The following is a 27253-nucleotide window of genomic DNA, read 5'->3' as shown; positions in this document are numbered from 1 at the left end:
CCCCCCCCCCCCCCCCCCCCCCTTATTAAAAATAAATTGATTTTTGTACTAAACATAATTATCTTTAATTGTAATTTGGAGGACACACTTCCTGACCATATTAAAGGGTAATTCCACTGACCACATTGACCAATGAGTGCTCACCATTTGCAAGAGAGATTTAAAATCTAGGGCGCATGGCTGTGCTACATGGCAGTATGGGGCCCGGGTAGTACACACGTATCGGCGGAGGATAGGGAGCGTTTGCCAAAAGGTAAGTATAGAGGGGAGAAGGGCCAGGTTAAATTCCCTTTTCCCAAATTCACCTGGGAAAGTGGAATTACCCTTGCGTTCTGAGTTATTAGGCTTGCTCCCTGTATTAAATGTGTAATGGTTCTCATAGTTACTTGAAATTACTTTCGACTGCTAGCTACTTCTGTTGCTGGCTTCATGTGCAGGGGGATATGAGCTGTTTTGCTTATCATTGAGTAACCTCCTAGTAGTAGTGCATATACTTAGGGGTTTATGGTCTCCCAATGGATTACTAACATTTAAGGATTTTTTTTTTCATATGTTTAATTAGCTTTAGATAAAGTAAAGTATAGAAGGGTTTGTCAAGATGTTGTTGTGGTCTGTGTTCATGTTGGGGAGATTCACCATTCTATTTTTGTTCTGGTGACCAAGGTCACTGAAACCAAAGTAAGGGAAAATGTCACCAGAGCAAGATTTGAGGAGACACCAACACTCCAATAGTGAATCAAATACATCTTTTTATTGACGTATGAGTAGCATAGTGAGATACACTTAATGCGATGTTTCGGGGTCACAGAGGATCCCCCTTCATCAGGCAGAACAAGTGATGCAGATGCAGGTTAGACAAGTTTATGTACAAACCACAGTGAAAAAAAAACACTGATTCCATCCAGAGTCTGCTGCGACCCTGTGGCATCACATTAACCCCATGACCCCATCATTACGTAAGGCAGAAAATGTGATCATAGCATACTGAACGAAATACAGATCGGAATCCTTATTAAGAGGTATAAGCATGTTACATTAATGCACATATGGAGAAAAGGTGCCTCCCAGAACATTGTAATGAGAAGTAAAAGTTTATATGAACATGTGTAGCCAAACAGCAGCACGGGTCAATCCAGCAGTTTGCTTGTAACAGGGGAGTGGCCCTTAATGTGATGTCACAGGGTCGCAGCAGACTCTGGGATTGGTTGTTTTTTTCCAAAAAGAACAGCAACTAACCTCAGAGGGACATACAGCAACGAGGAGATGGACACCATTCTATTCCCTTTGGATACAGCCAGAGATTTTGGCACTGATACAGCTGTGAACACATTGATCTGGAACTACATGGCCAGACTCTGTCTGAGTATTCCTGGGCAAAGAAAGTACCTAAGAGGCTTTAGAATGACTAAACCGGCCTACGATCAGCCACCAGAAACCGGAATTTTGTGAAGGGTGGTGCGAGGTTTCAGCGCAAAACTCTCTCAGCTATATGCTGTTGAAGTCAAGAGACGGCTTTGCCAGATTAACCGCGAGGTTACAGTGGTTGAACTATTTTGCTCGTCCAGGAGTTTCTTTAATGATTCCACAGATGAAATCACTTCCTGCGGCAGCGAGTTCTAGACCCTAACTGTGAAAAACCCCCTGCGCCCCGTGTGTAGAATTTTTTTTTTCTACCATTTGTGGTGGTGCCCTCTGGTCTTTGTTACGGAGCTAACCGTAAACAGTTTGTTAATAATGTTGCTATCGGCTTTGAACAGTTTATACAAGAAAATCATGTCCCCCCTTAATCTCCTAACCTCCAAAGAGAACATATTTAATTTTACACAACCTTGTTTCATAGTTCAGGTCTTCAAACCCGTCGAAGTTTGGTTGCCCTCCGCTGGACTCTCTCCAGCTCAAGGACATCTAAGGAGTGTCTATCATATGGTAATCTACTCCTCTACTCCTAGAGTCAGCTGTCTTAATCCCATCATTAACACAATGAAGCAAAGGGACAAATAAACTGTAACAAGTTCAATGGGAATCTTAGTCCAGAATTAACCCCCCTCAGTGCTGCTGGATTCACAGCCTGTACCTTTAATGGGGACAGGGTGAGTTAAACATAATGCCAGGGGAAAGATGTGGCATATAAACTCCAAGCATAAATCTGAGTTATTTGTTCCAAGAAATACACGCACATAGTAATCCTTAGGGTTCCAGGAACAGTCCCTCAAGTCTTAGTTCCATGTAACTCCGAGAGGTCTGGGGGGGTCTTGTTCTATGCATTGGCTCTGACACAGACGCATGTCACATTGAACTCAACAAGATGTACCTTTAAGTTTCAACAGAGAGGTTATCCTGATACCATACTGCACAAGCTAGGATGAGAATGTCATCCAGAACTCACCAAGAGAAACCGCCTGATGACAGATTGCCCTTTTTCCAAAGATTTAATGGGGCGTCACAATTAATACGCAGGTCCTCAATCAGGAACCTTAACATTCACCAGGCAAACAGACATTTGACCACACAAATTAAGGCAGCTCCTTTACAGGCCTACCGCTGCAGCAGAACCATAAAAGATTATTTGGTCCAAGCAGACCCCAGGCCCAATTATATGAAAAGACCAGTCAAACTCTCAAACCACACAGAGTGCTTCAACTGTAACATTTGCAGTGCGCTGATCACAGGTGAGACATTCTCACATCCCTACATTGGGAAGAGATACCATATTAAGGGCTATTTAAATTGTGTCACAGAGACATGCATTTACTTGCTGAAATGCCCATGCGGTCTTGCATATGTTGGCAAGACCATGGGACCGTTTAAACTACGGTTCCAGAAACACCGCAGCGACATCAGAGTGGCCATTAACACTGTGTCCAAGGGGGAGACTCCGGACCTCAACAAGCCCGTGGCCGTTCATTTTGCAAATTGTAGACACCAGACTCACGAATTTGCGAGGTATGGTCATCGAGCATGTCACAGCACCCCATGCGGCAGGAACCATGACAAACTCCTTCTTCTCCAACGTGAGTCCTATTAGATTTACACACTCAACACTGCCATGCCTAGAGGTCTTAATACCAGCCTCACCCCCTCGTGCTTCCTCCCTGAACGTTAGTTAAACTAGGACTGTTTCCTTCCATGTTGTTTTTTGTTTTATTTTAATATCTCTCTTCCATGGTTGGATGTTCCCATACCTGGATTATGAGCATCAGCTACACAAGGGTTTTTGGTTTCTTTCCCATATGTCTACCTATGGACCTGACATCACACTTCCCATACATCTCACCTATACATTTTTACATTTTACACGGATACGTTGGACTACCTGGATGGACCCTGCTCTGACTGATAATGTTAATACAATATCTTCTTCCCTTTGAGTGAATGATACTCAATGTACTCATTCATACATATTACTGTGTAAATGGCTTTTGCCATACTCCACGTGCCTAGATACCCTGCCCAACACATATGGTTTAACCAATAAGTTTTACTCTTACGTCCATAAATTTTCACAATGCATGCATGGGTGCGTTGTCCTGTCATGCATTGCTCACTATGGCCTTTTGCACTCATAAACCTATGGTTTACTTCTAGCGTTCCTGGACTTTTGACTCTGATTCCTGTCTAAATGTGCCGAGAATCTGCTCCTTTAAGGAACACAGTAGACATTGTCATCATTTAATCATGTATTCATGTTTACTTTTTGTGTGGCTCTACTCACCAGGGATCATAACATACCCCTGTCCGTTTATTTATTACTTCCCCTGTCTGGGGACGTATGTTTACAATGTCTCTTTCTACATCTTGCCTCCTTTTTATTGTGGCGGTGAGTCCGCTATGACTTCTAGATAGCCTGCCTCCGTCAATAGCGTCCCGCCGTGACCATGGTTACCGGTGTCTTAGCTGGTTCCACACCCCAAGTGCTCCAGCTTCAGCCGTTACCCTGACAACTCGGGGTGTGGCTTTCTCTCGTCATTATGACGCTGCAGCCATCTCCCTATGTTCAGTGTTGGGTGGGTGTGACCGGAGGTGTGTCTGCGGGCCACTTGCCTGTTACAGGCAAACTGCTGGATTGACCGTGCTTATACCTCCTTTAATGAGGATTTCGATCTGTACTTCGTTCAGTATGTTATGATCACATTTTCTGCCTTATGTAATGATGGGGTTAACGTGATGTCATAGGGTCGCAGCAGACTCTGGAATTGGTTGTTTTTTTCACTGTGGTTTGTATATAAACTTGTCTCTCACCTGCATCTATATCGCTTGTTCTGCCTGATGAAGGGGATCCTGTGTGACCCCGAAACGTCACATTAGGTGTATCACACTATGTTACCCATAAGTAAATAAACAGACGTATTTGATTATTGGAGTGCTGGTGTGTCTGTATATTCTACTAGTTATTCACCACGGTTGCCAGCCGTTGACTATCACAGCACCCACCCTAATCTCTTTGGAACGATTGTTTTTGAGTGCAATGGGTTCATGGATTTTACGCAGAAAATCTATGGAGACACCAATATAGAAATTTAGTTTAATTTAGAGAGATATCAGCTTATTTTCCGTTACAGGAAGTAAAGGGAAGTCTCTCCAGTAGGACACGATTGGCAAAAATAACCCGATAGGGGTGTTAACCCTTCTAAACTCTACATCTGAAGAAAAGAAAAAAGGTGACTTTAAATACTTTGGCAAGTGATCATACATTTTGGAAATTGAACAATCTCTACTACTAAATAAACCTCAATGTGCATTAGAACCATTCAGTGGTGCATAACACCAAGTTTTTTTGTTTTATCTGTGCAAGTGCAAAAACCAGTACCTGTTGATCATGTCAGAAATTCAGAGCTGTCTTTTGTGTACAGTGCTCGCTTCCATTTTTTAATTGGAGGAGAGCAATAAGCCCTCCCAGTTCTTATCTTGAGACTACGGAATGATTGTTTATGTTGAGGAATAGGAGAGAGGATGGGTCTTTGGCAAGACAAAAAAAATAGCAGGGCTGAGAACACGCACAAAAAATGTGTTCTCAGTCCACAACAAGCCTTAGGAGCTGAGTATATTTTGTGTGTGTGTGTTTCAGAGATGTACTGCATATGTTAATGGGTTGTTTTTTTTTTAACATTTTGCCCTGACATAATTTAACTCTTTTTTTCATCTTGGTCCACTGTAAAGCTGTGTTTTGATGTGCACGCACACAGGCTTTTGATGGGGTATATTGCTAAAGCATATGTTTGTTTAGTAGGAAAGGGTATTTGACATTAATGGGGTAATAAACAGAAATTTAGGTAGGATACATTTAAGGTGGGCCTATCCTTAAAATCTACACCTCACATAAAAGAGAGATGTACAAGATAGCTAATTTTCTGGGAAAGTCTTCTGGTATTTGCAGCATTTAGAGACATACAATGGGGAAATGTGCGTGTAGTGTAGAGCTATGCTGAATGTATTTTTTTTTATTTTGCCTACAAATAAATTTTAAAAATTTTATGGGCCAAATTTTTTTTGCCTTTTTTTTTCTCTTAAGGGTCACAAGAGGACATACAGGCCTCCATATATCCAACTTGCATTCGACCCCTACTTACAAACGGAGGCTATTACTGTACAGCAGGGGGTCCCAGGCTGCAGTCAAAGTGTACCACGCAGCATTTCAGTAGCTGCAATGCTACCGCTCTTGTGTCGACAAGGAGTACCCACCTTTTTGGGTCTGGTTCGTAGTACTGTACGTAGATTACAGGATGTTGTCTCTTAGACGTGCAGACGAGGGGTGCCTGCCTCTTCTTCCCGGTCACTGTGAGGTTTTTACTGCGGTCTGTATCCGCATTAGAAAGATTTAATCTCACTTAAGTGAGGGGAAATCTACTACTAGGAAGGGAAAATCCACTCCTGTAAGAGTGATCATTGGGCAAAATGTGTCTCCACTGAAGCTTTATCACCAATCCTTGTTTCCACAACAACCCAACATGTTCAAAATCCAATTGTCACAGGGGCAGAAAGTGGGGTGAAATCTCCTGAACAGGGGCACAGCGAAACAAACGTTACAGGGGGCTAACCCTTCCCTATGTTACACTTAAAAAATTTTACCTGTTCCAACTTGCATACAAATTCAACTTCAGAACAAATCTACAGTCCCGATCTTGTTCGTAACCCGGGGACTGCCTGTATATACTAATATCCTCCTGTGACCCAAAACTCGGCATGAAGCGGACTATCGCCCACTATGTGCTTGACAGCACAGAGCCACGCTGCAGCCTGGACGGATCCCGACAGTATTGTCAGGATCCACCCCGCTACTTGATTGACAGCTGGCTCTGCCTTTCTAGAGGCAGAGCCGGCTGTGCCCACCCCCTCCCCCATCCGTTCCTCCAGTCAGCAGTAGAAAAATAGGGAGGGGGAATGCCTGTGGGTAGCGGTGACTGAGGGAGAAGATCGGAAACTGAGCGATCGGTGCTATGTGATTGCTTAGTTCCCAATCTAAAGAGCAAATGTGTGACGGCTTCAGTGTCAAATAGCATATGTGTTGAGGCTTTCCAAGATGAGCAGCACATTTGCTGCTCATCTTGGATAGCCTCAACACATATGCTATGCTATTTAAATCAACAGGCATCATCTCTATTGCAGTCCTCTCCTCGTTGCTCGGTTTTCTCCTGCGGCCCCTTAGGGGAACCAAGGTTGTGACTATTGAAGCCCCTGCAGTCCTGTTTTGCTCACTCCAATGGGAGAATAGCTGCGGCTGCTATATATGGTTACAATCATCCACATCCTAATGAAGCCACAGCTGTGGCGAAGCACGTAGATGATTTTCTACAACAGTTACTGTCCATTAATTTCAACTTAGGACTGATCATAACTTATCATCTCTGTATATGAGTATACAAGGTTTATGCTTACCAAGTTTAGGCTAAGCACCCATATGCATATGTTTTTATGTCTCGTATTTTTCATGTCTTTAATAAAATAATATTTTTACACAATTTGAAGGGTCTGTGAAGGTCCTATAATTGTCTAAAAAGCCCTACATGACTTCCAACCCTTAGCCTTTTGGCTTCGGAACTGTCTCTTTTGTCTACATATTGCTTTATTGGTGTGGCTTTAGGACCTTCCCCTCTTGAACATAACGTTATTACTAGCTTATGCACATGCTTTTTTGGGGTTTTTTCTTAGGATATATGTATATATGTAATGTGAATGAATACTTTTTTTTTTTTTTCTTTTCCACTGTCACTGCAATTTTTCATCAGTTTTGTGTCTCTTGAAACTCTAACAGAAAGCACATGAAGAAAAACGAGAACTGCACGTTAGGCTTGAGCAAGCATTACAGCAGGCCCAAGACCCTAATAGTAAAGGCAATTCACTGTTTGCTGAGGTATGCAATTGTTCTTCATTCTTTTTTCACCAATGGTAGAATAAAAATGCTGTACAGTAACTTTTGTTTCTCCTTGTTTTTCTATGCCAACTTAATATGCTGTGCATTACAGAATACATGTTCACACACCCGGACAAAAAAATACATTTAAAGAACCATGAGGTGAGTGATTTTCACTCAACCTCATAGTTGGAGCCGACTTGTGACAATGAAACTGTCACAGGTCGGCTCTATAGATCGGGAAGTGAGAACGCATACCGTCGCTCGCTCCCTTTCCAATCATCTCCCTGAAGAAAACAGTGACAGTCACCGCTCCCCGCTCTGATCCTCCAGCGCTGAGTGGAGAAATGGACGGTGGAGGGAGCGGGCACAGCTGGCTGTGCCTCTAGATAAGCAGAGCCCGCTGTCACTCATGCAGCTGGGTGGATCTCCACAGCATTGTCTGGATCCGTCCCGGCTGCGGCGATCTCGGTATATAGTGAGCAATAGCTCGCTATATACTGAGCTTTGGGGTCACGGGAGGACGTTGGAATAGGCCCTCCATGACCCTTAAAACAACTATGGGATAAAAAGGTTACCCCCATAGTTTTCTTTTAAATATTTAGAAGCCAGATCCCATTAATAAGGAGCCAGCAAAAATTTGATTTTTATTCTTATGTATGCAGTTCTCATGCCCCAAAGCAGCCACATATACAATCGCCATTCCTCTACTCTAATGTGTCGTCATTGGTGCGGTAGGGTTTGGTTACCACTATGCCTTACTTTGCCCAGAAATAGCCATATTCACAAATTCCCCGAGCTACCTGTCATCAGACTAGTGACTGACTGCATTGTTCTCACTGTCAGAAAGCAGGACCCTGCTTTACCCTTCCCCTGCCTACTCCAAGCCCTTCACCCTTTAAACTATTTGATAAGGTGCCCCAAAAAGAAGCTATGCACTGTGTGGCCTGAACTGAAATGTCTAGATTCATGGCTTCTATATGGAAACATATTTTATTATGTTCTATAAAAAATACATCAATTTAATAAAGGCGAAAAAAAACCACAAAGTTAAAAACACAAGACAAGTCCTCTGTGAAGTTCCTATTTCTGGCATAAAGCACATATTACAATGTTATCTTAAACCAAGTCTAGCAGGAAGTCAAAACATTATTGCAGGTGACTAGATCTAACCAGGCAAACCTTGGGTTTTACATTTACTGCTAATAAGGCTAAAGCAGTTAAAACACGGATGTTCCTCTTTTATAATCATGTAAAAAATGTCATAAACGTTGCTATGATCACATCCACAAATCATGAATTATGCAGACTCCTAAAGAATAAATGAAAGATCGTTCAGGTAAATGTGACCACCCTTTGCCTTCAAAACAGCATCAACTCTTCTTGCACACAGTTTATGAAGGAACTCTGCGGACAGGTTGTTCCAAACATCTTTGAGAACTAACAACAATTTTTCTGTGGATGTAGGCTGCCTCAAATCCTTCTGTCTCTTAATGTAATCCCAGACAGACTCAATGTTGAGAACCGGGGTCAGTGGGGGCCAAACCATCATTTCCAGGACTCATTGTTCTTTTACTCTGAAGATGGTTTTTAATGCTATTGGCTGTATGTTTGGGGTCCTGCTGCAGAATTAATTTGGGGCCAAATCATACGCCTCCCTCATGGTATGGCATGATGGATAAGAATCTGCTTGTATTTCTCAGCATTGTGGAAACCATTGATCCTGACCAAATCTCCAACTGCATTGGCAGAAATGCAGCCCCAGACTTGCAGGGAACCTTTGCTGCACTCATTATTGTACCGCTATCCATCCCTTCCGTGAACAAACTGCCTCCTGCTGCAGCCAAATATTTCAAATTTTGATTAATCAGTCCAGAGCAGTTGAGTTGCTTAGCCTTGTTTCCATGTCGGAGGTATGGCGTTTTGGCCACAAGCCCACAGAATAATGGCAGCAGGTGCTCTGGATTGATTCGTCAAAAATGTGTCAGCTGTCAATCAGGTAGCGGGTTGGATCCCAACAATATTGTCGGGATCCGTCCTGGCTTCAGCATTGCTCTGCGATGCGCTGAGTTTTGGGTCACAGGAGGACATTAGTATATGTCCTCTTGTGACCCTAAAGAGAACTACGGCAAAAAGGTTGGGCCATAGTTTTTCTTTTAAAATGTATGTGTTTGCAAAATAAAAAAATACATTCAGCTCAGCTCTACACTACATGCACATTTCCCCATTGTATGTCTCCAAATGCTGGTATTTGGCAGATGATTTTTCCCAGAAAATTGGCTGTGAGGTACAGAATTTAATGATGGGCCCAGTTTGGTAAACTATAAGATAATTTATCCTATAATTTTTTTTATTTGTTTTTATTTTTTTATTACTCCATTAATGTCAAATACCCTTTCCTACTAAACAAACATATTCTTTAGCAATATCAAACTATCAAAAGTGTTTAGAACAACCTTCTTCAAAAACTGTGTGCAAGTGTACCTAGAAGAATTGATGCTGTTTTGAAGGCAAAGGGTGATCACACCAAATATTGCTTTGATTTTTCTTCTGTTTACTTTCTATTTTGTTAATTGATTTTAAAAAAAAGCTACTAACACTTTTATGTGTCATGTTAAAAGTACACAGCCGCTAGCAGGTCTAAACACCTCGTACAAAACCACATTCTCTGACTGTTCTAAACCAGCAAAGCTATGTCCCTTCCTTGTTGTGGTGGTGCTTGCACTTCCTGTTGTAGGTATGTGGGAGGGAACTGGAAAACTACCAACAATTTTTCTGTGGATGTAGGCTGCCTCAAATCCTTCTGTCTCGTAATGTAATCCAAGACAGACTCCATGTTTAGAACCTCTTCAGGGCAGCCCAACAATCGGGGGAATTAATACCTGCTAACAGCTTTATTTATTTGATTTATTTTTAAGCTGGAGAACAACTTGTGTATGTAATGAGCGGATATGGCTGACTTTTTTTTTTTTTTTTTCCCTTTTATTCTCTCTTTTTTTTCATTTTCTTTTTTTCAATCGGGGGAATTAATACCTGCTAACAGCTTTATTTATTTGATTTATTTTTAAGCTGGAGAACAACTTGTGTATGTAATGAGCGGATATGGCTGACTTTTTTTTTTTTTTGTTCCCTTTCATTCTCTCTGTTGTTCCATTTTCTCTTTCTTTCCTCTCTCTCAGGTTGAAGATCGTAGAGCAGAAATGGAACGTCAGTTGATTAGTATGAAAGTTCAATATCAATCCCTTCAGCAGCAACATGCTTTTTCCAGGCAGCAAATGCATCGCATGAAGGTAAGGTATGAACTCGATTTAAAACTTTTCAGCTGGCCACATAATGCAGTTTGATTGCGCAAACTTCTTATTAAAATAACACTAAACTCAGGAGTTAAATCTTAAAAATTTATTGAAGTACCCTAACTATTAACAATACTGGACCTTATTTGTGTGTCGCTTGGCTGTAGATCTTCAAATTATCTCTGAATTCATGCTGACCCTGTCCTTCCTTCTGGTGGGTTGCTACTTTTATTCCCCATGTTTCCTGTGTGTGTTGTAAAGTAGCCACCCCTCCAAGCTTCCTGTGTGTGTGTTGTAAAGTAGCCACCCCTCCAAGCTCATTACCATTATGGACTACAATCTCAAGTTTAGTTTACTAATGTGTATTGAGATTGTAGTCCATCATGGGAGTGAGCTTAGAGAGGTGGCTACTTTATAACACACACAAGGACCATGGGGAACAAAATTAACCACCCTCCAGAAGGAAGGACCGTGTCCAGAGAATATTTGGGGATCTACAGCTGAGTGATGCACAAATAAGCTAAATTTTTCTTAACAATTAAGGTACTTGAATGCTTTTTCAATAGGGATGTTCAGATACCAAGTAATGTACGAGGCAGCTGTCATTGTCCTTGAATTTGTGTATCCCTGTTTTTAATGTAATGATTTGTTATATATATATATATTATATAGGGATGCACCAATGCCATTTTTTTCCCAGACCAAGTACTTGTCCAAGTACTTGGATACAATTACCAATACATTTTTGTGTCATTTGACAGTTTTTCTAAAACCATGCAGACCAATGACTTCAGGACAGTGGTGGAGCACCAGAGCCAGGTCCCAGCTGCAACCTCTGCAACCTGGTAGTTCTTTTGAAAATGCCAAGTATTGGCATTGGTATCTGAACATCCCTAATTGTTGAGATTTAACTCCTTAGTTTAGTGTCACTTCAAGGTGGCCTGCAAGTTAGTGTGGTTACAAAGCTATCTAAAGTTGGTTCTACACTTCATGGCCTGATTTTACAATATCCCTTAGGAGGACTGCACATGGTACAGTCTCTTTTTACATTTGTAGTACTTACCTGATTAAATAATTGAATCATTTGAATAGGTGAGCCCATACTGTACATCAGGTTTCTATGTGTATGATTCTGTATCCTGCTAACCTTTTATTCCCAGATCCCTCTCTCCATGCGTAATTGCTGTGAAATGTTTGTGCTTTTATGTAACTTTTTGAATAAATCTTGATTTTATTCCCTGTGACATCATTTGGGGGGAGAATTCAATAAAACAGTTTTCTGGTGGAATGGTTAAAACAACCTGCACCGAATTATTATTATTATTATTATTATTATTATTACCGCTGTTGCTGCAACATATTCAAACAGGTTAGGAAACTGCCAATGATTAAAACCAACTATTATGTGGCTTACAGAGAGACTCCAGTGCTCAGAGGGGCACATGTATGTGCTGGGAAGCTGTCATGAATGTGGCATCTTCCCATTCATGATTTATTGATTGCTAGGACACTGGCCAATGGCATCTTAGCAACCAATTTTGCATTCCTGGCCCAGTTATGGTTGTGGCGATATTTGGGTAATGATGACAGCCAACACTTCTGGGGTACCCCTGGTTTAGATTGGTACCCTCAAGCTTATAAAGTCCTTTTCAGTCCCTAACCTTTTGTTCTGTCTTTTTCTGAGTATACCTTTTTTTTAACGTTAGTCTTTGCTGGATCCCATAGCTCTCTTCTCAATAAAGTTATGATCATTCCACTCTAGGAGTCACTGTCTTTCAAAGATGCTACAGACAGAAAGGTAGAGCCAGCATCGAGAACCATGAATATATTTGCTGGAGCCTTAATCCAGCCTGTTATGGCTTCCACGTTGGTCTCCTAGACTTTAACTGAGTGGTCGAAATCCTACACCAAGGTCTCACAAAAGAACAGGTTTCTCCTGCTTATGTCAAGTTGGCTTAGCAGATGGTGCTACATAGTTACATAGTATTTGGGGTTGAATAAAGACATACGCCCATCAAGTCCAACCCATATAGGTCCACGCATCATCTCATTCTTAGGGATACTAGTACCCCTGGATATTACGGTCCCTCAAGAAATTGTCCAAACGTTTCTTGAACAAATCTACACTCTTGGCTGAAATCACTGCCGATGGCTAGGTTTGAAGCTTGCGATGCAGCCTTTTTGTGTTTGCATCTGTATGCCAGTTTTGGGTACAAGGCTATGCAGGTGGCAGCATGATCCTGCCTTTTCTTTTTAAGACTTGAGGGTAAATCGTACTTTTTCTGGCCCACCCCTATGTAGACACTATCTGCAGTGATGTCCTACTCCTGCAGGTTGTGCAATAACCAGTGGTGCCAGATCTACACTCCTTCCTGTGTCGTTCAATGAATGCAGAGAAAAGGAATTTTCAGCAAGTACAAAAATCCTGTTTGTTTTTTTTCCCTTCCGGAATATTTTTGTCTTAAATCAACATTTCCGTACATTCTGCCTGAGCTGGTCTCTATAAAACATATATAAAAATATATAAACAGCTGTTTGAATTGGCATATATTTAGGAATAGCTTTGGAGGGTGTACCCAAATACTGCTGACCTGAATGACTGCGGCGATAACCTGGAAGGTGTCTTAGGACACTGGGTCCCACATTGGGGCACTTTCAAGACCGGAGTGTACCATATTGATTAGTAGCAGAGCATTTTTCTGATTCAGAACCATGGCGCACAGCCTTTGATGTGACCCAGTCTCTGATGACGGACTTTGTAAGTGTGGGTAGAGTACCAGGAGTTGCCTAACTATTGGGATCATTTGGCATCTTTATTATCCCTCTTTTGCAGTAGTTTTATGCGGAAAGGGTTAACCCTGAAGGACCAAGTGATGACACACTTGAGTGTCATGGTGTGCTCTTCCCACCAATTCATTATGAGGTATCATCTCACTACTGCTCCTAGTCGGAAGTGACACAAGGATCTTCCTTAGTTGGTCTTTCGTGTCTGACTACATTGACCTGGCCAGCTCCACCTCTACAGCTAAAAGCAGCCAGTTTGAGAGTACCCTAGGGTTAACCTTATACCCTAAGCCACATTGTCCCTGCTTTGCTTCGCAAGAGGTGCCAGACACATAGGAACCAGCTCTCAGGGCATTGTGAAGAGTACATTCTTGCCTCAGAAGAAGACTTTGGTAGAAAAGTCTTCTGCTCTCTTCTTTAAGTAAATTTACTACCATTCTTCACAGACTTTGGGGCCCAAAAAGGGCCCCAAACCCAAAAAGGGGACAGTTCTATCCCAAGACCTGGGCCTCCAAGCTCACTAAGGCAGGAAAGAAGCCACCTTTGCAAAGAAGGGACACTTTTATAAGTAGGGTGACATGTTACAGCCTTCTCTGTATTCTGTGTGGGGGACATATTGATGCCTGATTTCAAAGCGTTGTTACCAAAAGGCTTGAAGCTGGCATTTCTTTCTTTGCTTTCTCCTCGGTTTTCCAGTCTGCTCCAATCTGTTCACTGCCCTAAGTTAGATCCTTTTTCAGGGGGTCATAGTCCCTGTTCAGAGTCAGAAATGTTGCTGTGGTTTTAGTCCAACCTCTCCACTGTCACTAAGGGAGGGGTTTGTCCAATTTTAGTTTTAAAGATCCTCAACCGGTTCCTGCGAGTTCAAAAAGTTCTGGATGGAATCCACCAATTTTGTCATTGCCTCCCTTTACCCAGGAGATATTCTGGCCTTATTGGACAGCAAGTATGCGTATTAACACATCCCTTTTTTCTCTTCCCACTGTCACTTCCTGTGTTTAACTGTGGGCACCCAGCATTTCCAATTTGTTGCTCTTCCCTTTGGTCTGCCCACTGCACCGAGTGTTCACCAAGGTGCTGGCCCTTGTCTTGGCTATGCAGCGCTCCCAGGGGATCCCCATAATGGGGTAATTTATATTACTTGCACCTCAGGGAGCAGTCGGCATCAGGCCTGTCACCCAAAATTTAGCAGATGTTACAGAGCTTTGGATTGATCCTGAACCTCCACAAATCTGTGCTGGAGCCTTACCATCAACTGAAAGCCTAGCTCTGGCCTTGGACATGACCCTGTTCAAGATCTTTCTTCCCCTAGAGAAGCTTTTGACTCTGTTCTCACACACTGGAAACCTATGGTCCAAGAGCCATACAACTATTTGCTTTTGCATGAAGGTTCTGGGACTTCCCTATGATCTGTTGCAGCACAACATCGTAGCTCGCCCATCTCTCACAAGACAGTTGGTGATCAACTACGAATGCCAGCCTGTAGGGCTTGGGCAGAGTCCTGGAGAATCCTTCAACCTAGAAGACCTGGTCATCGGAGGAAATGCAACTCCCAATAAACATCAAAGCTTCATATTCAGGCCCAGTCCTCTGCAAAAATTCCAGGTGTGGAAAACTGGCAGATGGACTACCAGTGCCATTCAGTCATCGGTGTCTACATCAGGGGAGTGGTCCCTTCATTTCCTAGCATCCAGTTCAACAACAAACTGGATAGGTTTGTTACAAACCCCATGAAGCGTCGAACAATATACTGGTTGCTACAAAACTACTTAGTGGACAAGAAAGAATTTGAGATTACCATAAGATCCATTTCTTGGAGTCAATTGTGGAACACATGAATTAAGAAGATAACCCCTCTTTGTTTGAATTTGCTCTTGCTACTGCTTTGTGACAAAGCTGAGGCATGCTTGGGAGCAGGAAGGCTTCTACTGGGCTAGCCCACATTTTTGTTTTGTCAGTATCCAATCTTCCTGCGGTAATGTAACCCAACAGTCTCTGAATTCCTGTTTCCTCAATGGACTGCCAAAAAAATGGATTTTATGCCAAGTACAAAAATCCAATTTTTCTCTCTCAGGGAAATTTGAGAAGTCAGAGACTTGGGCCGCTATGATCTATTTATTACAAAATACTTTATGGGTAGACTGACCATTTAATATTAGATTGTTCTGTGGGTGCCTATGGATAAGTGAAGCACTAGATTACACAGATGCAGCCTAATGCTCGTTAGTTGTAGATATGCAACATCACATTTGGCATTCCCTGGTTATATCTACATATCTTGGCAGTCAAGATGTACAGGAATGTTTTCCAACAAATGTCAATCAGAGGGCAACTGAGTAGTCGCCAGTATTGCACCCCTTTCCCCAGAACTGACCTATCAGCCTTTGTTCTGTGCTGTCTCCATGTAGAGGCAGTCACCTTGGAAGAGAAGCAGGGCTTTGCTTTATCATTTTTCATAATTGTATTATATTTCTTGTCTCATAGGTTCAGAATATAACATTGTTACAGCTGAAGGGATCCCATTTGGACCCTGACCAGATGGAAAGATTGCAGTCAATGGTTGAACAAAAGAACAGTGAAATAGAAAAACTCCTTGTAAAACTGCGGCATCTGGAAAAAAATCAGGTTTGTATATTAAATCTTTTTTTGTTCTCATGTATATTGGGGTCATGCCTTGTAGCTTGCTGTAGACAATTTTGGGGATTTTCAGCCATATATATTGCTAGGCATTCTTCATATGAATGTACATCGATTTTGCAAATATTATCCTTATCATATGCAGGAATAATTTCTTTGTATTGTTTGGTAAGTAAATATATTAATATAGCATTCTCATCCAGGCAATAAATGAAATGCTAGGCCTCTCTTCCCATGTGTAATGCTGGGGTTAAGTTCTGCAGTATTCATAACATGAATAGAAATAGAAATCATAACATGAAAAGAATAGAAATCTCCACAAATAAAAGAAAAAAAGAGTTTTGAGAGGCGAGTCTCCTGCCTTGCAGCACATCTGTAAAGGAGCTTGAAGAGGAGTCAGAATACCCAGAAAGTCTTAAGCATCAGACATGCAAAGCTGCTAAAGTGGAAGTCTGTCCTTCACCTTCCCCAAACATATAGGGAAAATATATTCAGAAATGGCCTTTAGAATAACAAATTCACACTAATGCAAAAACAAGCCTCTGCAAGAAGAAGCAGTCATAACCTACATTACCTAGTATATTGTAAAATGCTTTGGAATGTTGATTGTATTCTTTAGTGGCAGTATAGACCACTGTTTACTTGTCATGCATGGGATTTTGCCACCATATTGATGACGGCCGTCCAGGAGTGCAGAAGTGACTGGTCATCCTGCGTATCCAAAAATACTGCAAGTGTGTTGGGATATTGCTTGCATCACATTGATGCAAGCCAGATGATGCAGTCACGCATTTTTGGGGCAAATATATAAGCTGAACACGGCTAGAAACATGGCACTGGTTATTGCACATGTGTAGGGCTGTATAGTACCAGAATATTGTTGGTAACACTACAGGCTTGTGCAGGCTCATCTTAATGACACAGACCATATTGCTAATAAACAAAGACAAAACCTTAACACCATCTTAAGGAAGTGTAGTTAGGAAGGTAATCTTTGCCCTTTCCAAGTATAATTTATATTAAAAATAAGCTTCCTTTTTTTTTTTTTTTTATCTCCAACGGAGCTAATGCTTATCCTATATTTTGTAATTATGAACATTTTAGTCCAGAATGTTGTAATAAACCTAGCACACCTACTATATCAGCAAAACTAGTGCTATACCTTTTTTTCCACATAAACAAAGATTTTGCCATGGCCTGCCTAACTTTGCTCTGTTGATAAAATAGCTCAAAACTGTGGCCTCTTACATCATCACCAGCTGACCATAAGCTTGTGTTGGGAGGAGCAAGTACATGGGAAGTATTATTGTGTCCACCATTTAGCAGTCAGGTGGCTGAGTGTAGTTCTTAAAATTTGATCACATGACCTGAAATAATGAATCCACTTCTGACACCATTGTGGTGCAGAGGGCTTAATCACATGACCTAAAATGAAGAATCCCACCACTGGCACCATTGTAATGCTTGCTGCTTAAACTCTCTTTATTGATAATCTGATCTTGAAGGGATCTTTTGATCACTTTCTCATGGCTCATCATCATGGGTTGGCTCATCAACAATTAATTTGCAATGGCCCCAAATAACTGATTTTTATATTCTATTTAAACCTCTCGACATAACATCAGTGAAAACACACACATGTGTGCACACAAAAAAATTTAAAATAACAATGCTTTCATACATCACAGGGAGTTAATTTGTAAACCACTGGGTTTATGCAGCTACCTTCAGGTGACTGGACAATGGCAAATCAATCAAAGCTGCAGGACCCCTCCCACTCCCAGCCTGCCTTAGTTTTTTAATAGTGTCCTTATGTGATGGACGTCTTTGCTTTCCTCCTAAGTACTTTATTTTTCACTGTTTTTTGTTCACTTATTTTTTTCTGCAAGATACTTCAAGCTAGTTTCCGCAAGCCACTATGGCGCCACCAGCAGCTATCTAAATTGGTTTCCATTTCAGCAGAGCTTTGGCAGACTGTACCCTGATCCGCTGATAAAGGAGGCGCCATTCTTATGGATTATGCCAACTTCAGAACAGGCATAATTGATCTTTTGTCTGATTTGCATGCCAACCTTCCAATCCTGCGTGATCCGCTACCATCTATATTAAATGAATGAATGAGGGCATCTCAGAGTGGCTTTACAATCAGCATGCCCGCACACACGTAATTTACGGATTACCTAAAATTCATAAGGGACAGAATCCACTCACCTTTAGACCCATTGTAGCTGGAACTTGTTCAGTGTTGCAGCCTTTGGCTATGCTTTTGGACCACTTTCTCCTACCTCTGGTGAAAGATTTGCACTCGTATACCCGTGACACTAATGATTTTCTTATGAAACTGAAAATGTATTGAAGTGTTTGAACCAGGTTGGTCACTACTTACAATGGATGTATCCTCACTATATACATGTATTCCAACAGATGAGGGACTATAAGCGGTTGAATACTTTCTGTCTTGGAGAGAGTCACCATCCCCTCCAACTGCTTTTATTTTGGAGGGGCTGAGTACTGTTTTAGACAACAACTACTTTCTGTTTGAGAAAGAGTACTTTCTCCAGTCTAAGGGAACTGCCATGGGCAGTTCGGCTGCTCCTTCTTATGCCAATTTATTCATGGGATATTTAGAAGATCTCTTTATATACCCATCACAACTCTTTAAAGATGTCAGACTGTGGACGAGATACATAGATATCTTCGTGGTATGGTCTGGACCCCGCGACACCATACAGATCTTTGTCCAATACCTTAACACACTCATAGAGGGTATTATTTTTAAAACAGAGGTGTCAGACTCGAAAATCTCCTTTTTAGATGTGACGTTAGCGATTAATCAGGGAATGATTACCACCTCCCTATATAAAAAAACCCACCGATTGCAATAAGTTGCTTTCTTACAGCAGTGCACACCCTGATGGACTGAGGGATTCTCTACCTATATCTGCTTATCAGGGTTATGCGTATATGTTCTGATTCCACCGATTGTGAAGTACAGCTACAGATGATGTATACGAAATTTAGTGAGAGGGGTTATCCTGATCATGTACTGGACCATACACTAGAAGTTGCGAGAACTAGATTACAAGTACCTAAATGTAAGGAGACACGTCCGAATGACACTCTATTTATCACTAATTACCATCCATTTTCACATCAGGTTAAACACACACTTCAACGGAATATGAATATTCTGAAAGCAGATAGAACTCTGACTCCCACTATTAAACACACACCCCGTGTTGTCTACTCCGGTAATAGATCCCTACGAGATCTACTGGTCTGTGCGGATCCTTACCCCTGGTCTGTGCGGATCCTTACCCCAAGTATGACACCTTGCCATACAGGTTTTCTACAAAACAGGGCTGCTACAAATGCCACAATTGTAGTGTTTGTAACTCACTTATCACTGGTGACTCTTTCTGTCACCCCCATACAGGGAAGAAATATTTCATCCATGGCTATTTGAACAGTATATCCGAGTATTGTGTATACATGCTTAAATGCCCGTGGTCTTTGGTTTACATGGGCAAAACCATTAACCCTTTCAAAAAACGTTACCAAAAGTGACAATAAATTAGCGAATGAATACAAACAATTGGGTAAAGACCCTGATCCAAATAAACCAGTGGCAATACACTTTGCCCAATTGAATCACCAGATACACGAGCTTAGGGCAATGGTGATCGAATATGTGTCAAAACCTAACCGTGGTGGTGACAGGGACAATATTCTGTTACGTCGAGAAGCCTATTGGATCCATACGTTAAGTACAGTAAAGCCTAGAGGTTTAAATACTGCCCTATCTCTGTCCTGTTTTTTGACTGACTAGTGCAGTACTGTGTGGCTTTATCCTCCGTCTGTTTCCTCTTTTTAAACTCCTATTTTTCTTTATTTTGTTGCAAGTGTGCTGACCACTCATTGTTATTTTCCATTTGACCTTTGCAAATTGGCGATATATGGTGGATGGTCTGTCTTAAATATTTTTGTACCGAGGATTTATATGCTTATTTTTTTTATATAGATATCCGATATGTATATTTTTATATTGATCATCTACCTATATCTCTATGCCAGGTTAGTGGAATATCTATGATTGGATCAGCACATGACCTTTTATATTATGATTCTCTTTGTCATTCTTTTTTCTAGTCCGTAGTGTCTGTATCTGTGTTAATATATATAAATGTTGCACTTGTCATTTACTTAGTTATCTATATTACCAGCTTATTGCCTAGGTTGATGGTTCTGGGTCATAATTCTTTCAGGTTGCAGCGTTATTTTATGCTATTGCCCGCTTGCTTTTCCCACACTTGACTTTGTTATGCTATTGCTCGTTTTCCCACACTTGACTCAGCTGTTCAAATGTATTATTTCCACCCGTATGCTTTGTTGACATCAGAATAAGTTACGATGCCGCTCCCGGTCACCGTGGTGATGGATGATGCGGTTTATCTGCGCTGGCACTGGTCGTATGCTTTCCGGTCTCCCACACTCGACTTCACTGCTCGAGTTCACTGTCCCCAGTATTGCGCTCTGCGACTACACCAATCAGTTTTGATGCTGTCTCCGGTCACCATGACAATGGATGACGCGGATTCTATGCGCCGGCTCACTAGAACTAGGGGCGGAGAATCCCAGCGCGATCTCAGGTTTGCGATATCCTGTTTCTCTTTAGCCACACTGGCGCCTGCAGTTGGATTATTCTAGTGAGTGCTGGTGATTCCTCTTCCTACATTGTGTCTGCACGGTGCCATCCGTGTTCATCACTACAAGCACCACTGTCTACATATTGCTGCAAGGTGTGCGGAGGATTTCCCCTTCTATCCAACTTAGGTGATGGACGTCTTTGCTTTCCTCCTAAGTACTTTATTTGTCACTATTTTTTGTTCACTTATTTTTTTCTGCAAGATACAGCAAGCTAGTTTCCGCAAGCCACTATGGCGCCACCAGCAGCTATCTAAATTGGTTTTCATTTCAGCAGAGCTTTGGCAGGCTGCACCTTGATCCGCTGGAAGGAAGATGCATGGCTAGCCTGGAATGTGCTCAGTCACTGGACCCTGCATTCAGTGCCCACCTTGGCACTTAGTGCAGCATGTGTGGTTATCCACATGGTGTTTTACAGGTCCAGGGCCATGGTCCTTTAATGGAGCCCTGATCCTGAAGAGGTGGTGGGGTATGCCCACCCAGTGGGTGAAAATCAGATGGCACATCTCCACTAACCGCTGTGCATCTGTGTAAGAGTCAGAAGACCCTCAGGTAAGCTACAAATATGCCCCACAGCTGCCTTGTTGGCAGCCTCACTCCCCCATAGTGTTAATTCGGAGACTTCTGCTAGAACTTGAAGTTACACTTAAAGAACTATGAGGTGAGTGATTTCCACCCATCCTCATAGTAAGAGCCGACCTGTGACAAAGAAGCTGTCACAGGTCGGCTCTATTGATCGGGAAATGAGAGCATGCATACCGTCGCTAGTTCACTTCCCGATTGTCTCCCTGCAGGGATTCCCCCTCCCCCTGTCCGATCCTCCAGCGCTGCATGGAGGAATGGCTGGGGAAGGGGTGGGCACAGATAGATAGGCAGAGCCCGCTGTCACTCACGCAGATGCATGGATCCAGACAGTATTGTCGGGATCAGTCTTGGCTGCGGCTCTCACTATATCGCTATATATAAAGAGAACTATGAGGAAAAACACTTACCACCATCTCTGAGTTATTGTGGGCGTATGCACATGGTGGATCATAAGAGCGGGGTTACTGGTGCAGGGGGCTCACAGTCAAATCGTGGCTCAGGTGAGGGTTCTACCTCCTCTGGGAACAATGTTTCTGTCAGTTCCATGCTGTGCTCCCTTTCCTCTTCTCTGCTAGCTTTATGGTCCTCCTGTGCTCTTGTGCCACCCTCCTTTTTAGTATCCGTTCCAGAGAGGAGTTTACTACAGTTGTGGTGGATTTTATAGGAAAAATAGCTGATCTCTAACTTCCCCTCTCCTGTTCCCTTGTAGAACCTGTCTGACTCTCCTCTACCTGTGTTTTTGCTTTGTGAAAAAGAGGGAAAGGAAGGAACAGTCTCCAGTTCTCAGAAATCCTCTCATTTAATGAGAGCTGTGATGGTGCAGTGTCAATATGGCTGGTGCTTTTATAGTAGTAGTTTTTTGCACAGGTATTCTGGTTTCTTCAGAGCAGCACACAAACCAATGTATTCAATCAACACCACCTTTTCTAATTTTATGAGAGCGCTGAACAAAATTTTTTTGTTTCTTAGGAACCTGTTCAATAGGGAGAATGTTTAGTAATACTAAACATACTTTAGTTCTAGTCCAGGGTAAATGGCGAACAAGATATGTGCGCATGGTGAAGCACCAGAATGTATTGGATCGGGGTTTCAACACCTGTAGGGACATATGTTTTTTCACTATATCACCATGAGTGGATTGTGAAGGATTAATTTTAAAGACTGTAAATTTAATTGGGGCTTTGATGGGTTTTTTCAGCATTGGCACTCGGGAATCCAGTGTGAATTTATGTATGTGAAGTTGTTTTCTGTCAGGCACGTTAGTACATGGGATCACTCACAGCTGAATTTTAACACTTGTTCGTCTTCTTGACGCTCTACTATTGTTTGCATTGCACTTTGAGTCATTTTTTTAAAGCACTGCACCAATATTTATTTATTTTTTTCATTTGTTTTCATGCATAGCATTATTCACATCTAGGTGTTAGATGCTTAGCATACTGTTTATATGGATTAGTGCGGAAAGTTTTACATTTGTATTTATTCACTAAAGGTAAAAATAAAGGGGAAAACCTTTTAAAAAATGCACTTGCCACATCTAAAAGCTAATGTGCTGCAGTATGTTACATTTTGTTTTCTTGCTTGAGATATGTATTAAATTGGTTATCTCTACTGCGTAATGGTCTCCTTTTGAGCTGCTACAAGAGGTCCCTTTTTTGTCTCGGGTGGCCATTCTTGTGGCCATCACTTTGGCCAGGAGGTTCTCTGAGCTCTGTCTTGTCTTGACTGATAATTTTTGTTTTCATTCACAGGGACAAGTGTGTCCTGAGACCTCAATCTTCTTTCTGCATAAGGTTGTGTCCTCTTAGCATTAAGTTTACCTCCATTTGTTTATCATCCACCTAACCAGAGGAGCTTGCCCCACTGGTCAACTCATTTAATGTAGGGGGGGGGGCTTAAGTGCAGCTCCTGAAATCGCCAAAGAGACGTCAGACAGCAGACTTGTAATAGGGGTTGCAGTCATTTACATGCTATAAAAACTTTTCTGTGTTTGAAACTCTTTTACTCTGTTCAAACATCTTTTTACATACTAAAATGTGTGTTTGTTTCTAATATTTTTTAATTTTTTTTTAGCAGCAAAATTGTGAAAATACTGCAAACCTTAATACACATGCTTTCCTCCAGAATGATGATGTCTATTATGTTGACTTACTGAAAATGAAACTTGAACAGTCCAGGTTTGTTTTCTTCTAACTTTTGTGTGTGTTTGTGTATGTGTAATCTATGAACTCCAACTTACAGCAGGGCCAGACAAATCCCAGGAGGCAGATGGCCAGTGCTCCCTAAAAGTTGGTGCCAAACTTTTGAGGTTTTCTCTAGTTGCAGTCAATTAAACTGGCATTAAAAAAAACCCTGCTGGCTCCTAGATTGGACAGGCTTGCTCATTTGTTTATTTTGTCCACTCCTGACTTAAATCAATCTTGCTTGGTAGGTTCTGGTTATGGAAAACTGTCTACTTCAGAATTAGTTGTGCACCAGCTCCAGAGAACTTAAAAAACCTATGGCCAAATCTTTTTTGGCCATAGTTCTCTTCAGCATTTAGCGGGCTATTGCCCGTTATATGCTTACAGCGCAGAGCTGACAATATTGTCGGGATCCACCCCGCTGCCCGACTGACACTGCCTCTCTAGAGGCAGAGTTAGCTGTGCCCCCCTTCTGTCTGTCCCTCCAACCAGAGAGGGGAGGGGGGAATCCCTGTAGGGAATGGTGACTGACTGACAGTCATTGTTCTCTGCTGGGAGAAGATTGTGAACTGGTACATGAATGCTCAGTTCTCGATCTATAGAGCCAAAGTGTGACAACTTCAGTGTCGCACGTCGGCTCTAGGTATTGGGGATGAGTGAATTTCACTCATCCCATAATTCTCCTTTAATCTTTTTTAATGATTGTGTTGATTATATGAGAAAAAAATCTACCTCTTGCACACTGTATTTGTGCCCTTTACTCAAATGAATGGGGGAGTGCTGGAAGGAGTAGAGTGTGATTACACAAACTGACCAGCCTCTCCACAAATCATGAACTGTTGTCTGCATCCTTATGCCTTGGGTAACCACTGCAGCATCCTGCTGAGTAGATAGTGATATCTATTCTTTGTTATGAATGGGCCCATAATCTAAATTAAAATACATATTTTCAAAATAGCCAGTGGCCCTGGTGCGCTGCCCCACCATCTCTTGCCCTACCTTGCCACTGGTCTGGTGCCTGGGTCTGCTGGGCCCCCCCAGACTCAGGCCCCAGTGCAGCTGCATCGGCGGTAGTTCCGCCTCTGAAAGTATCCACGTGAATGCCTGTGTAACTCCTTGGAAAGTGACCGAAATAAAATTTCAACAGTTACAAAGTCAGTTTAACTATACATAAATTGTATTACTTTTTTTGTAGTAAAGAGATGGAGAAGTTGAAGGACGAATTATCCCTACAAAGAATGAAAGCATTAGCAGAAAGCCAGCGTGTTTTAGAACTTGAACGGAAGCTGTTTACAAATGATAGGCACCTTAAGCTTTCCAGAAATGAAAACCTGAAACTTCGTCTCAACTTGGATGAACTGAAAATGAAATATGAACCTGATGGTACTAAATATACATATTTTAGCTCAGTTTAATTGAATTTTTTTGTGGGTTACTATGACTTGGAAATGTATCCTTCCTATATTTGCTCCAAAACAAAAGGCGTGGGGAGGGGGTTGTTCTAGCTACATTGATGAAGACTTGTGCATCTTTTGCACTGTACCTGTGGGTAGAAAGTTATCAAAATGTCTTTCTTTGCAATTCTGGAATGTCCAGGTGCCTGCAGATCATGGCTGATTCTCTGTACTGTGCCATAGAGCCCTAAATTCCTGGGGGATTTGATATGCAATAGAGACTAGCTCCTATGGTCGGTCACTTGCTCCATCCAACCTCCTCCTGTGCTTTATATTTGGCTATGTCAGCAGTGGATGGCATCACTAACCAGTAGTATCTTGCAGACAGGAGCTGGTCAATACCAGAGGAGAACATGGTAGCTGGTTGTGTTTTGCATATCAGGGCATCCTGGTATTCAGTGTTTCTGAGATGCTTTATAAAGAAACAGGAATAACATGCAGATTCTGTAGTGTGGCCAGGGGTGCATCTACTGCAAGGCAAACTAGGCATTTGCCTAGGGCGGCCAAAAAATGCTACCCCTAAACCAGTTAGGTAAGAGGAAAAAAAATGTATATTATAAATGATTCATAAATTACTGCCAGTACCCCTGGACCTGGTGCTTTTTTGACTGGGGGACCAACTTGTCCACCTACGCCGCCTACTCCTACATCTATGCCGGCTGCAGATCCTTCCTCTACTTGGTCTACATGCTGTGCAATGTATTGGTGTGTGTGACTTTCGTCCAGATGCACTGGCAGTTCGTGCGCCGGACCTCCCTGGGAAACCAGCACCCAAATTTTTGCAGGACCCCAGGGCTGAGATCCAGATGGTCATCGTGCTCATCAGCACCTCCGTGGTGGTGAGACCAAGGAAGTGCAGCCTATAAGCTCCGTGCAGGGTTATGTCTCTAGAGCGGGGCAAGCTACAGAGCCCAGCGGCCAAGGCAGAAGATTGGTAACTGCAGAATTAGACAGCCCAGCATAATAAGGCAGAAGATTGGTGTTGCAGCTGCAGAACTAGAGACTAGCATGGCAGGGCAGGAGAGAATGGATATTATAGCTGCAGAACTAGGGAGCCCATCAAGCCAGAAATGGAGAAGGTGGCTATTGCAAAGGTAGAACTTGAGCATCCCGCTATGTTGATAGCGCAACCTGTCAGAATCTAGATACACCGTGCACGATGTATCCCGCGACTGACAGGTTATGCAAAATGTCTAAACAGGAAGGGGTGGGACTAATTTAGATTTGGGATGGGGGGTGCTCGGGTTTTGTTTTGCCTAGGGCAGCACAAAACAAAAATACACCACTGAGTGTGGCCAAGGAGCCATAGATTCCAGGGGCTTTAAAATGCCAGTAAGGACCAGCTTCTACCGCTACTTCCTGCAATTTACTACTGGTAAGGGGGCAATAGAAGGGCGCAGAACAAAGTAAGTGGCAGTAACATAATGAAGCAGTTTTTTTGTTTGGTTTTCATGACCGCAATGAAGATTACTTTAGATTCAACTCGTAGGTGTCCAGGCTGTTATGCTGATCCTACAATTTGGTTCATACTTGTTCTGGGTCAGTTTAGTGAAAAATATTTAGGCATTTCAGCATGTTAGAACTAGCATTTTCATAAGGTGCTCAGCAATTCCAGCTCACTTCTCTCATGACCAGTTGCCTTCAGTTTGAGGCTCCAGATAAACCTTATTTTGGAAAAAAACAAACAAGCTTTTATTGTATACAGTATGCTTTTAAGTCATTGTGAAAAGTATCTATCCAACATGTATTGCAATGACCATAACGTTTAAAACTTGCCAGTCAGAAGTAGGTTGTCTTCCTGCTTTTGTAAGAAAGAATGGGTACTTAAATTTTGTTGTGGGTATTTTTTTTTTTTAAGGTCAGGTTTGTAAATACGTACATTGCCCTTTCAATGAGAAGTCTGCAGTTCGCTTAAAGGGTATTAAGACTTTTGCAGCAAAATTTGAGAACCCCCCTTTATATGTTTGTTTGTGTTCCTATTCACACAGCATACTTAAAATTATAATTTCTTACCTTTTTACTGGTTTCTTTGGAGCAGGATTATACATAGGACTCTGCAGGCTCCTTCTAGTGGTTAGAATAGATGACTGTGAGCTGGATTGAGGGACAGTTTCTAAAAGTTCATTAACATACAAGGTCTTTACCCTTTGTTAAAACAGACAGTCTTGTCTAGTTTACAAGTGATAATTAATTATTTGAATCAAATTAATAATTATTAATTATTTGAATCAAAACTCCCCCCCCCCCCCGCCACCCACAAGACTG

At 42.0% G+C, this 27253-nt stretch overlaps 1 protein-coding gene across 1 annotated transcript in view; it reads left to right on the top strand.

The window, feature by feature from the left end:
- SPDL1 (spindle apparatus coiled-coil protein 1) overlaps positions 1-27253 on the top strand; it is a gene marked incomplete at its 5' end in the record, with an annotated part of 79068 nt that overhangs the window by 33678 nt on the left and 18137 nt on the right. The window contains 5 exons of the mRNA XM_018573196.1: positions 7250-7348; positions 10528-10638; positions 15910-16050; positions 23425-23528; positions 24730-24917. Of these exons, the coding sequence (XP_018428698.1) occupies positions 7250-7348; positions 10528-10638; positions 15910-16050; positions 23425-23528; positions 24730-24917 (643 nt within the window). The remainder of the gene's footprint in view (positions 1-7249; positions 7349-10527; positions 10639-15909; positions 16051-23424; positions 23529-24729; positions 24918-27253) is intronic.

Source organism: Nanorana parkeri, unplaced genomic scaffold (assembly GCF_000935625.1).
Source record: "Nanorana parkeri isolate BGI_ZX_2015 unplaced genomic scaffold, ASM93562v1 scaffold2269, whole genome shotgun sequence".
Taxonomy (NCBI): domain Eukaryota; kingdom Metazoa; phylum Chordata; class Amphibia; order Anura; family Dicroglossidae; genus Nanorana; species Nanorana parkeri.
This window is presented reverse-complemented; position numbering and strand designations above follow the sequence as displayed.